The sequence below is a fragment of the Nyctereutes procyonoides genome, unplaced genomic scaffold (genome assembly GCF_905146905.1).
Source record: "Nyctereutes procyonoides isolate TBG_1078 unplaced genomic scaffold, NYPRO_anot_genome, whole genome shotgun sequence".
NCBI lineage: Eukaryota > Metazoa > Chordata > Mammalia > Carnivora > Canidae > Nyctereutes > Nyctereutes procyonoides.
In genome coordinates, this window is record NW_026575052.1 from 34,523,423 (window position 1) to 34,535,648 (window position 12,226).

At 31.7% G+C, this 12,226-nt stretch overlaps 1 protein-coding gene across 3 annotated transcripts in view; it reads left to right on the forward strand.

Annotated features, from left to right (window-relative positions):
• The window catches only part of ADAMTS6 (ADAM metallopeptidase with thrombospondin type 1 motif 6), a 292,419-nt gene that overhangs the window by 218,033 nt on the left and 62,160 nt on the right, over positions 1 to 12,226 (forward strand). For all 3 annotated transcript variants that reach the window (XM_055332438.1, XM_055332440.1, XM_055332439.1), the window contains 4 exons: positions 1,843 to 1,945; positions 8,812 to 8,945; positions 10,509 to 10,632; positions 11,170 to 11,250. In XM_055332438.1, the coding sequence (XP_055188413.1) occupies positions 1,843 to 1,945; positions 8,812 to 8,945; positions 10,509 to 10,632; positions 11,170 to 11,250 (442 nt within the window). The remainder of the gene's footprint in view (positions 1 to 1,842; positions 1,946 to 8,811; positions 8,946 to 10,508; positions 10,633 to 11,169; positions 11,251 to 12,226) is intronic.

Here is a 12,226-nt window from a genome sequence, read left to right on the forward strand (position 1 = left end):
TTCTCCACAAATATTTCCCTCATCAATCACGTGACACATGGATCTTTTACATTTATACGGCACTGATAGGCCACCTGTACCAAACTGTTGTATACTGAGACGGCACCACAGTTCTCCCATTTGTGTCTGGTTTCTCCAACTAGATTGAAAGCCATGCTTGGATGAATGTTTGGGTGGTTGTTGCTTTACAAATACTTAAATATTATTTGAAAACTTGTAGTCAGAGATCAAACTTCTTGTATTTTTTTTAATTGATGATATTTCCTTAAAAACTAGTCTCAATGCATGGCAAAGCCACTGACAACTTTAATCCTCGTGTGAGATTCCCTGAAAATGGTTAGAATGACTTTTTTTTTGATCCAAAGAAAAAGCACACCGTGAAACAAAACACCCTGGAAGCGTATCTTTCCAGCATGGTGTATGCTGTAGGTAACCTATGCTAAATAGTTTATTTTTCATTTTTTTAAAAGAAAAGTAAGGGTGATTTGACAAGCAGAATCATTAGGTTTGAAATTGTGGTGTCAAGTTTTAACATGCAGAAAATATTTTAAAATACAGGGCTCACAATAGAATGTAAAATATTTTCAGAATTTGAGGCTTTGGACTTGATGTGGTAGAGATTTGAACCAATATATAGGAAGTAATGATGAACATGCAACTATTTGCACATTGTAATCTATCATTTTTGTACATGCTTCAAAGGACCATTTACAACATACTGACCTTAGAAAACTACATAAAGTGAATGTAGAGATCCAAGGGAGGGTAGTAAAAAAGTCTTTGAATGATTTCTGAGAGTTTAGTCTACTCATCATTTATTCACAATTAAGAATTTTGTCTACTGACCTGCCTTGCTCTGCCATATATGTGTGGGATATTTTCTCCATCAATATATCAAAAGCAGTGATTGTTTGAGGTGTTACAACTGCAAAACTCTTAAAAGATAAGTCAAATTAGGTCATATTGCTCAAACTCCGTGAGATGTTATACTTTTAATTCTTTGTGAACTTAAAGATTGAATTAGGATGGCCTGTGGTATTTGGAATCTAGATCTAACTACATTGGCAAGGTTTTCCTTTATAAAAAAAAATTCAGGTAGAAGAAGCATTCCAAACTTTTAAAAACAAACAACCCTCTCTTCACCCTCTCAACATCTTCTCTCCTCCCCACCCAACACTTGCACATGTTTTGAACCAATTTAGTATTTTATTTTCTGTGATGTTTCATAGATTAAATGTAAATCTTAGTAAGTCCAAATTCCTTGAATTTGAAGGTGTTTAGACTTGAGGCCTAGCATTTGCCCAGTTCATTCCACATCTTAAAATATGGTTTTTGTCAAGACTAGACAGTAAACAGCCATAGTAGTAGGGATCCAAACCACAATTAATAGTGCTGAATGTTGTGTTACAAACCTGCCTCTTGATTTCTTAAAATAAAGAGCTGGGAGTAGCTGTGGCAACTGGACTTTAAATAATGTTACCAAAAGGAATTTTATGTTTTAGTTTCTTCATCTAGTTTATGTATGTTTATAAGGAGGTACCAAATGGATTGATTACAAAGTGGACTGTGACATGTATCTGAGTATAAAGTTTTAAGGAAACTGTCTAACACTTAATTTCGTTTAAATTACTTCAGTTGTTTGTTCTATGGCTAAGATTACAATTCAGACACATCAGTCTGAATACTGGTTGTAGAACAGTAAAGTAAATGCCAGAAATATAGCTACAGCATCAGTCAGTGAGCTAATGTGACAAGTTCAGGCAATTTTAATTTTAGGGACATTGTCCCTTAGTTTTGGTATTTTTCAACAATCATACCATTTATGATTTTATTTTATTTTAGCCATGTCCTTTGGGGGCCCGAGATTTTCGAGAGAAACAGTGTGCAGACTTTGACAATATGCCTTTCCGTGGAAAATATTATAACTGGAAACCCTATACTGGAGGTAATGTATAACCTTGCAGAGCATTTCATCATGCTTGAGAGCTTTGCAAATATAAAAAAAATATAAATACATACAAACACACACACATTCATACACATACTAGTAAAAATTAGTGTTTGTAAATCAAAGCAGGAAAAATGCTTACAGTACTATAAAGTTTCCCTGTAATAAAGTTTATGTTAGTAAAAATGATCAGAAATCATTTATAAAAACCTAATTCTATAATAACAAGGTATAAAAGTCCTAGAAAGGATGTAAATCCAAATAATGCTTTTGAGTTCTTGAGACTTCCTTGGGATATATGGGCACTACATTATAATCATTTATAATCATTGAATATTTAGAATTATCACCCTAAAAACAACTTATAACAATATAAATCAACTCAAAAAGTGGCCAGGAAAAGCTGTATTCTTTCTTGGTCAAAGGCCAAGGATCTTCCCATAGATCATTATTATTCATTTTTAGTATTGGGACACATTTTTACCCTTTAATTTGGGCATGTATCAGACACTAATTGTTCAGTAACCACAAGAAGTTTCCTTGTACTCCCAAAATACAAATTAAATTTTGTTAAAATTTTCTCTTGGAGATTTTAAAACACTTTCATTGTTTGTTTTTTATTCTAATATCTTACCTTGAAAGCTTTCCAACAGAGCAATATTAAAGGAATCTTACACTGGCAAGATTCTATCATTCATATTTTAATATATGTTATTACATTTGTAACTATCCATTAATTGATTTATTTTTTAGATGCATTTCAATGTAAATTGTAGTCATTGATATAGTTTCCTCTAAATACATCAATACGTATAATAGTAACCACAGTTCAATACTGGTTTTTTTGAGGTTAGATGATGTATAATGCATTGCACCATCTTAACTGTACTTTCCCTGAGTTTTGGCAAATGCATACGTGTGCAAAGCCCTATTAACATGTAGGACATTACCATCCTTCCAAAATTCTCATAGTCCTCATAGTCCTTCCCAGTCAATAGCTGTCTCAACCTATTTCTTCCAAGAGGCAACCACGGTTCTAATATTTTTTGCTTATCATAGATTAGTTTTGCCAGTTCCACTTCCTGTAAGTGAAATCATGTCATATTTGCTCTTTTGGGTCAACCTTCTTTAAGTCTAGTGTTTTTGAGATCCAGCCATGTTATTGCATGTATGAATAGCTTATTCCTTTTTATTGCCGAGCAGCATTCCATTATAATAACCAGTCTGTTTTCCCATTCTACTATTGATGGTGGGCCACCTGAGTTGTTTCTAGTTTTCAGCTGTTCTGAATAAGCTGCCGTGAACATTTTTGCACAAGATTTTTTGTAAGCGTATGTTTTCATTTCTCTTGGGTAAATACTTAGGAGTGGAATTGCTGGGCAATAGGGTAGGTGTGAGTTTAGTTTTAAAAGAAATTGCCAGATGTTTTTCTGAAATTATGTACCATATTATACTCCCACCAACAATATATGAAAGTTATGTTTGTTCCACATCCTCGCCAACATTTGGTGTTTGCAGTCTTCTGCTGGTAGGTGTATAATAATGTCTCAGTACAGTTTTAATTTGTGTTTTCTGATCATTGATTATGTTGAGCACATTTCTATGTGCTTATTGATGATTTATAAATCTTTTGTAAAGCGTTCAAATCCTTTGCCTATCTTTCCTTTGCCTATTTTTAATTGGTTATTTATCTTTTTATTCTTGAGTGGTAGTCATTTATCAGATAAATTTTATGAATATTGTCTCACATCTTTGGACTTTCTTGTTACTTTTTAAATGGCATTTTGGATGAGTATAAGATTATAATTTCTATGAATGCTAATTTTTCGGTTTTTTTCCCTTTTATAGTTATTGTATTCAGTGTCCTGTCTTAGAAATCTTTGCCTTTCTCAACCCAAGAAGATATTTTCTTATATTTTCTTCTAAAAGCTGTGTGGTATTGGTCTTTACATTTAGATATACAGTCTAAAAATAATTTGGGGTTACTGTGTGTGTTTCTAGTGTGAACTCTATTTTGTTTCACTATTTGTCAACAGCAGAAATGTACAATGAAATGTACACAATGCACAGTGAAATGAAATGGCAGCAATACTATGCTAGTACCACACTGACTGAATTATTGTGAATGCATAGTCTTGGACATAGGTGGCGTAAGTTCCTCCAACTTTGATCTATTTTTCAAGAGTTCTGTGGATATTCTAAGTGCTTTGCATTTCCATGTAAATTTTAGAATTGTTATTAATTTTTACAGAAAAACATGCTAGGCTTATGATTGCTATCATTTTAGAGCTATAGATCAATTAAAGGGAAAGTGATAAATCAATAACATATTAACATTGAATATTGAATTCAACAGTGAATTTATGAACATGGCATATAGATACCCATTTATTTATGTTTTCTTTAATTTCTCTCAGCTATGTTTTATAGTTTTAGGTGGTAGGTCTTGCACTTCTTTTGTTAAATATATTCCTGAGTAAGTTTTTTTAACTATTGTAAATAAAAGTTTAAAATATATCATTTCCAATTGCTTGCTCTAGTAGCTAAAGATAGATTTTTGTATCTTAACTTTGTATTCTGTGACCTTCCTAAATTTCCTTTGTTCCTTTAGAGCAACTATTAGTCCTAATAGTTGTTTTGTAGATTGCTTAGGATTTTCTTGGTAAATAGTCATGTTATCTGGAAGCAGAGACTCTTTGTATCAATCGTTATGCCTTTTAATTCACGTTCTTGCCTTAAAGCACTGGATTGGCCCTTCAATTCAATTTATACATGTAGTATTATATGTGCTTTTCTTTATTCTGTTGTTAATATGGGGAGTTGGATTTTATAATGTCAAGCCAACCATTTATTCTGAGGATAAACCCCATATGGTAATGATTTATTATCTTTTTATATGTTGATGGACTTAATTTCTAATATTTCATTAGGGATGGTTGTATCGTTTTTTTTTTTTTAAGGAATACTGATTTGCATTTTTTTTTCCTGTCATGTCTTTGACAAGTTTGAATATAAGAGTTACTATGGCATCTGGAAATAGAATCTCTGTATATTTTGAAAGAGTCTGTAAGATTGACATTATTCTTTAGATAGAATAGATTTCACTACTAAAACCTCTCAGGCTTGGTATTTGCTTTGGGAAAAAAAATTGTTACAAACTCAACTCCTTTAGTAGATATCAGGCTATTCAGATGTTTTAAAAAAATCTGAAGAAATTTATATTTATGTTACTCCCACGTCCCATTTCTTGACAGAAAATTGATTATAACATTTTTTTTAACTATCCTGTTTATTATCTGTAGGCTCTGTAGTGATGTATGCTCTTTCATTTCTGATATTGATAATCTGTGTTTACTCTCTTTATCTTGCTTGAGGTTTATTAATTTTATTAATCTTTTCAAAGAATCAACTTTTGACTTTAGCACTTTTCTCTTTTTTTCTCTTTTATTAATTTTTGCTCTTATATTTATAATTTTTAAATTTGGGGTTTATTTTGCTTTCCTATATTACCAAAACTTGATTTTTGAAGTTTCCCTTAGTTCAAAATCTTTTCTTATTTACATTGTGATTTCTTCTTTGACCCATGGTTTATATAGAAATATGTTATTTAAAAAAAAAGAATGTTGTTATTTTTATTTCCAAATATTTGATATTTTCTAGATTTTTTTGGTTATTGATTTATAATTTAATTCTACTATGATCAGAGAATACTCTGTATGATTTAAATTTTTTAAGTTAATTGAGATTTGTCTTATAGTACTGCTTATAGTTCATGTTGGTAATGTTCTATCTATACTTGTAAAGGATGTGTTTTCTGCAATTGTTAGATACAGCATTCTATCACATCAAGTTGTCTGATACTGTTGTTTAAAGCTTTCAAACTATTTCTGATGTTTTTCTGCTGTAGTTCTATCAGTTACTGAGAGAAGTATGAAAATCTCCAACTATTATATGGCTTTCCTTTCTTTTTTGTAAGTTTTTCTTCATGTATTTCAAATTGCCTTTATTAGGTACATATACAGTTAGGATTATTTTGTTTCACTGTAGGAGGAAGATAATTATAAGCTTAGTGAATTAACCTTAAATTCATAATAAGCTTTCACTAAGGGTAAGTGGTAATGATGTGACTTTACATTTAGAGAATCATTTTTTCTTGAAATAATAGCAGTACCTCTTCTGAAAACTCAGTGTAGCTGAGTGGGGTACCTGGGTAGATCAGTTGGGTGAGTGTCTAATTCCTTATCTCAGCTTAGGTATTGATCTCAGAGTCATGAGTTCAAGTCCTGTGTTGGGCTCCACACTGGATATAGAGCCTACTTAAACAAACAAACAAACAAACAAACAAAAAACAACTTCACTGTACCTGAGCAAGCTGAACACATCTTCAGTAATAAAAAAGGGAGAAATGTATTCTTATTATCATCACTTAGTGTAGTGGTCTAAAGAATACAGCCATAGGGACACCTGGGTGGCTCAGCGGTTGGCCATCTGCCTTTGATTCAGGGCGGGATCCCTGGATCCTAGGATCAAATCCCACATCAGGCTTCCCAAAGGGAGCCTGCTTCTCCCTCTGCCTGTGTCTCTGTGTCTCTCATGAATAAATAAATAAAATATTTTTTTTAAAAAAGGAATATAGCCATAGCATTTGTATGTCCTACATATCAAATACTACCTTACATAATTAAATAATGTTAAAATTGAGTTTAACAAAACTCATGTTCTCTTTTTAAAGCCTGATACAGGGATCCCTGCGTGGCGCAGCGGTTTGGCGCCTGCCTTTGGCCCAGGGCGCGATCCTGGAGACCCGGGATCGAATCCCACGTCGGGCTCCTGGTGCATGGAGCCTGCTTCTCCCTCTGCCTGTGTCTCTGCCTCTCTCTCTCTCTCTGTGTGACTATCATAAATAAATTAAAAAATAAAAAATAAAAAAAATAAAGCCTGACACATAAAAAGCTACATTAAATTCCTAAGCATTACAATAAAAAAGGGGTAGCAATAAAAAAAAATCCCAGTAAGGTTTTTGGAAATTTAGAGCAATTTTATTCATGAGAATATTATAAAAGTAAATATAAATACCTTGATTATCAGTTCAGGAAGAAACTATTCTATTTATTAATTGTTATATTTATGCTTGTTAGAGCAAAATGGATCATTGACTTAAGTCTAATAACATTTCAAATTATATAGTAGTTCAATAGCCTGCCTATATACATTGATAATGGAAGTAAACATGGACTTAGGCCAGTGGTTGTAAACTGGAAGTTCAGGAACCAGATTTTACTTATGTACATGTTTTAATATCCACAATGTTTTTGAAAACTTTGAATGAGTTTCCAAAAACGAGTTTTTATCTTCAAAATCGAGTCTTTCATCTTCTCATGAAAAAACAATATCTTACAATATTGGGCCATCTTCTTGCATTTATACAATAATCAACTATAACATAGATCTTCTTTAATGGAATGTTCTCTCTAATTTAGCATTGTCTCTATCACTCAGTTGGCCTGTCTCTTTTATTTCACATACCTTTGCTGAGCTTTCTACTTTCTACTGAGACTAAGCATATTATTTTATCTTCCTGCCTTATTTTCATTGTTAGAAATAGTCTTCATTATTTCAAACAGAAATTGTATCAGCATAATTAGAATAAAACCAAAATATTTTAAACTTCATCAAATGAAGTGTTTTAAGTCATAATTTCAATCAGTAGTTACATATTCATAAATAGCTTTCTCATGCAGTGTTTTGTATAAAATAAATTCATATGCATTGCCATTTTTCCAATATACTATGAGGTTAGGCAATTACTCTGCTTGTTTTTTCAAATTGCTACTATTTATGCCCATTTTTCACATCAACCTTAAAAAATACAAATTTCAGTGACAAAATGAAAATGATGGTTATTCTATTCACAAAAAAATTTAGGAATTCTTTGGACGCCTGGGTGGCTCAGTGGTTAAAGCATCTGCCTTCAGATCAGGGCTAGATCCTAGAGTCCAGGATGGAGTCCTCATTGGGCTCCGTGCAGGGAGCCTGCTTCTCCCACTGCCTATGTCTCTGCCTCTCTCTCTCTGCATTTCTCATGAATAAATACATAAAATCTTTTTTAAAAAATTTAGGAATTGTTTTAATTATTCATGTTTAATGCTATATGCAATATTTATCTTTTATTTAGTAACAAGAATTATTCCAATTTAATGTTATAATTAGTTTTTACCTTTGATTTGCTTATGTAATAAAGATTTATCTCTAAATGTGTGCTACAAAAATAAATAAATAAATAAATAAATAAATAAATAAATAAATAAATAATAAATGTGTGCTACAGCCACATTCATGGAATATGATATCTTTAAAGAGGCATAAATGTAGAAGTTTTTTTGTTTTGTTTTGTCTTTTACAACTTCCATATCCCTGCTTGAAATAGCAGAGTTTTTGTATCAGCTTCAGTTAACAAGTGACATATGTTGTAGAAATTCCCATTTGTTATATGCAATTATTGTGTCTAGCCTCCTCAAGATTTATTTTCTTAGTTTTTTAAAAAATGTTTTCATTTCATCCATTTTTTTCGACATTCAGGTACCTCCACTGCGATCCCTTAAACCTAAAATATATTGTTAAGTATATATTAGAATTACCTAAACACTTTAAACCTTAAAACTGTTTAATTCATCCTCTGTCAAGTTCCACAAGCAATGAAAATAAATATGAAATTTTAGCAAAGGAGGAAAGAAACCTACACATCTGGGTATATAGTAAGAGAATGATGTCTGTATGAATTGTAAATTTACTGTGGTTAATATGGAATCACTGTTTCTTAAAAGAACCACTCCATTTATTTCTTTTCTGCTGTATTTATCCAGGTGGGGTAAAACCTTGTGCATTAAACTGCTTGGCTGAAGGTTACAACTTCTACACTGAACGTGCCCCTGCGGTGATTGACGGGACTCAATGCAATGCAGACTCACTGGATATCTGTATCAATGGGGAATGCAAGGTTGCTCCAATTATGAATTTTACTTCTTTTTGGGGGGGCTTTTGAGACTTCTGTCGTTTTTCTCAAATAGTCACTCCTAATTAATACTAGGCTCAGAATAAAGAGAGCCACATTTTTGAGAAATTCAATTTCCAATTAGGAAATATATGTCATATACATATATTATGACAGTATACATAGTTAAACTTAGAATAGCCTGTTCATATTCAAACATGATGTAAATGTGGTTTATTTTGGTGCTATAATTATATATATAGTAATTGCTAGAGGTCTGAATATATTTTGAACTTTAATTTCTGTTATTTTCTTTCATTTATAAACAGATGACAAAGATGATAGGAAGAGAAAGGGAATAGGATTCAGCTCTTATTCATATGGCTACCATATGTTTTCATTAGAAGACTGATACATTTCATAGCATAATTTTTCCTCAAAGTGTGAAACAGCTATGTTTCTTCTACTTTGCCTCTTTTTGAAGCACAATGGTATTTATTATAGTTAGTCTTTACCTTATTAAACCATTCATTTTAGAAAATTAGCCAGACTAGTTGAGTTATAAGAGCAAATCCATGGTATTTTCCTAGACCTGTGTATAAATCTAATCATAATAAGAAAAGCCACAAAAATCACTGTTCTCATAATTTTTTTCCTCGTTTGTTTTCATTTTATATTAAAGAGAAGCACAAAACTGAATCTCAGAAACTTAGAAAGAAGAGATAAAAACGCTATCAGCTTTGTGTCATAATTTCTTGCAAAAGTTTCTATCCTTCACACTACTTGCTTCCCAGTGTATCTGATGAGGATATCTTGTGCATGCCTGTGATTTTTATGACAGTATTAAAGTTTTTTTTTGGATAGCAAAGACTAAAGTACAGGTTTTATTCAAAGATCACATGTCTGATATCAATGGCCAAAGGTCATTGTACAAATTCTAGTACCAAACTAAATACCAAAAATATATAAAAATCCACATTTCTATGATTAAATGCAAAACTGAAAGGTGGAATTTCAGCTTCCAGAATCCTATGCTTCCATCTCCTTGTTTTTATGCCAATTATATTCAGCCAGTGGAAACAGGTATTCATTTTTAAAGGCTTCCCCAGTTTTAAATTCCACAACTAATCCTTGATACTAAAAATTGGATATCCAAAAGAGCCAGTGATTTAGAAAGGTCAAACCATAATGCTCAGTCAAGACTCCTGCTGTTATAACCCTGTGTAGACAACATGCCATTTTTCTTAATTCTTGCATTTCTTGATTAAAGGTATAAGAAAGAGTTCATTGCCAACAACTTCTATTATTTTAAAATTTGGAGCATGGTATCTATAAATGAAGAAGAGATCTAGGTTAGAAATATAGACAGAATTTTTTTTCTTTAAACTTATATGTTGAGAAATGTTAGCTAAGAACTTAGTAGACAGTGAAGGAAAAATAAGAAAGAAAAGTATTTCCTGTTTTGATCTCCTTTCCTGGAAAAGCAAATAAATGAATATATTTATTTGGTTAGTTATGGTTCCAAGAATTCCTCTTCATGACATACTGAATATTCTTCTCTGTTTTCAGCATGTAGGTTGTGATAATATTTTGGGATCCGATGCTAGGGAAGATAGATGTAGAGTCTGTGGAGGGGATGGAAGCACGTGTGATGCCATTGAAGGGTTCTTCAATGATTCGTTGCCCAGAGGAGGTGAGTGTGTAGAGAGAACTCTTCCTCACACCTCTGACATCCTGGGAATAGCAAAACATTTGATTTCTTCCCTACCCCCTTCTCTCTACATTTTTTTATTTAGGCAATGTTTTTTTTTTCCCCCAAAATACCTTCAGCCTCTTAAGTATTAAATATAGATTCATGTAAGATTTTATGGAAATAATATTCCCTTTATATTTGACTTCATTTAGCCATGTTTTTCCTTCAGATCGGAATTCCCACAGAACATTGATGGGAGGACCATGTGTTGAAAAAAACAAAAAAAAAAAAAAAAACAAGCCATGAACATGTTGAGGCTTTGAAGACTATCTTGAGATATTTCAGAGAAAAAGAAAAATATTCTAGCTGTGTTCATGAACCCAAAAGGAAATTGGCCCATATTTCATAATTTGTAAAGTGCAAAGTGAACGAAAGATTTGAAGAACAAGGAAACTTATTACTGAATGGTTACTAAATACTCATTTTCTGACTAAGGCTGCACGTGCGGCTTATTACTGGTTGTCTTCTGTGTTCCAGGCTACATGGAAGTAGTACAGATACCAAGAGGCTCGGTTCATATTGAAGTCAGAGAAGTTGCCATGTCAAAGAACTATATTGGTAAGCAGCATATTTTGCTAGATTTTTAAAACTGCTGAGGAAAAGCAACACAGTATCCTGAAAGAAAAAGACATATTACTTGGGTAAAACATTTTCATGCTTAAATGAAGTAAGTTTCAAATTTTATAAGAGCTAAACAAAAAATTAGTAGTTTATAGCGTAATCTTCGCTGGGTTGGTTATTTGATTTTTAAAAATCAGTTTTTTGAGGTATTTATATATGATAAAATACATTTATTATAAGTGTACATTTCAAAGAATATTGACATATAATAAATATATAAATAATATATATTATTACTATAAACATGAAAATAGTAAACATACTATTACTTTAAATGTTACTATATGTAAATATATTTTTATATATTTATGCACATATACCACATATTTATATATTTGTATATATATATATATATATATATATATATATATATACATAAAACACCACAGCCAAGACACAGAACATTTCCATGACTTCACAGCATTCTCATATTGACCTTTGCAGTCAAATCCCCATAGCTTCAGCCTTAGGTAAACATTGATTTCTTTTCTAACATCATGTATTTTATTTTATTTGTTCTGGAATTTTACATGAATGGGATCATAAAGTCTTTACTCTTATGTCTGTTTTTTTTCCACCTAGGATGTTTTTGAGATTCATCCACATTTTTGAGTGATAAGTTGAATATATCTGGTTTATTCCTTTATATTGCCAAGTATTATTCCATTGTGAGGACATACTGTAATTTGTTTATCCACTCACTTGATGGATGCTTGGGGCATTTCCAGTGTTTGACTCTTATGAATATAGCTTCTTTGAATATTTATAGAGAAACATGATGTAGACATGTATTTTCATTTCTTCTGGATAAAAACTAAGGAGCAAAATTGCTGGGTCATATAATATGTACATGTTTAACTTTATAAGAAATTACTAACTTGTTTTCCGAAGTGGTTGTTATCATTTATAATCC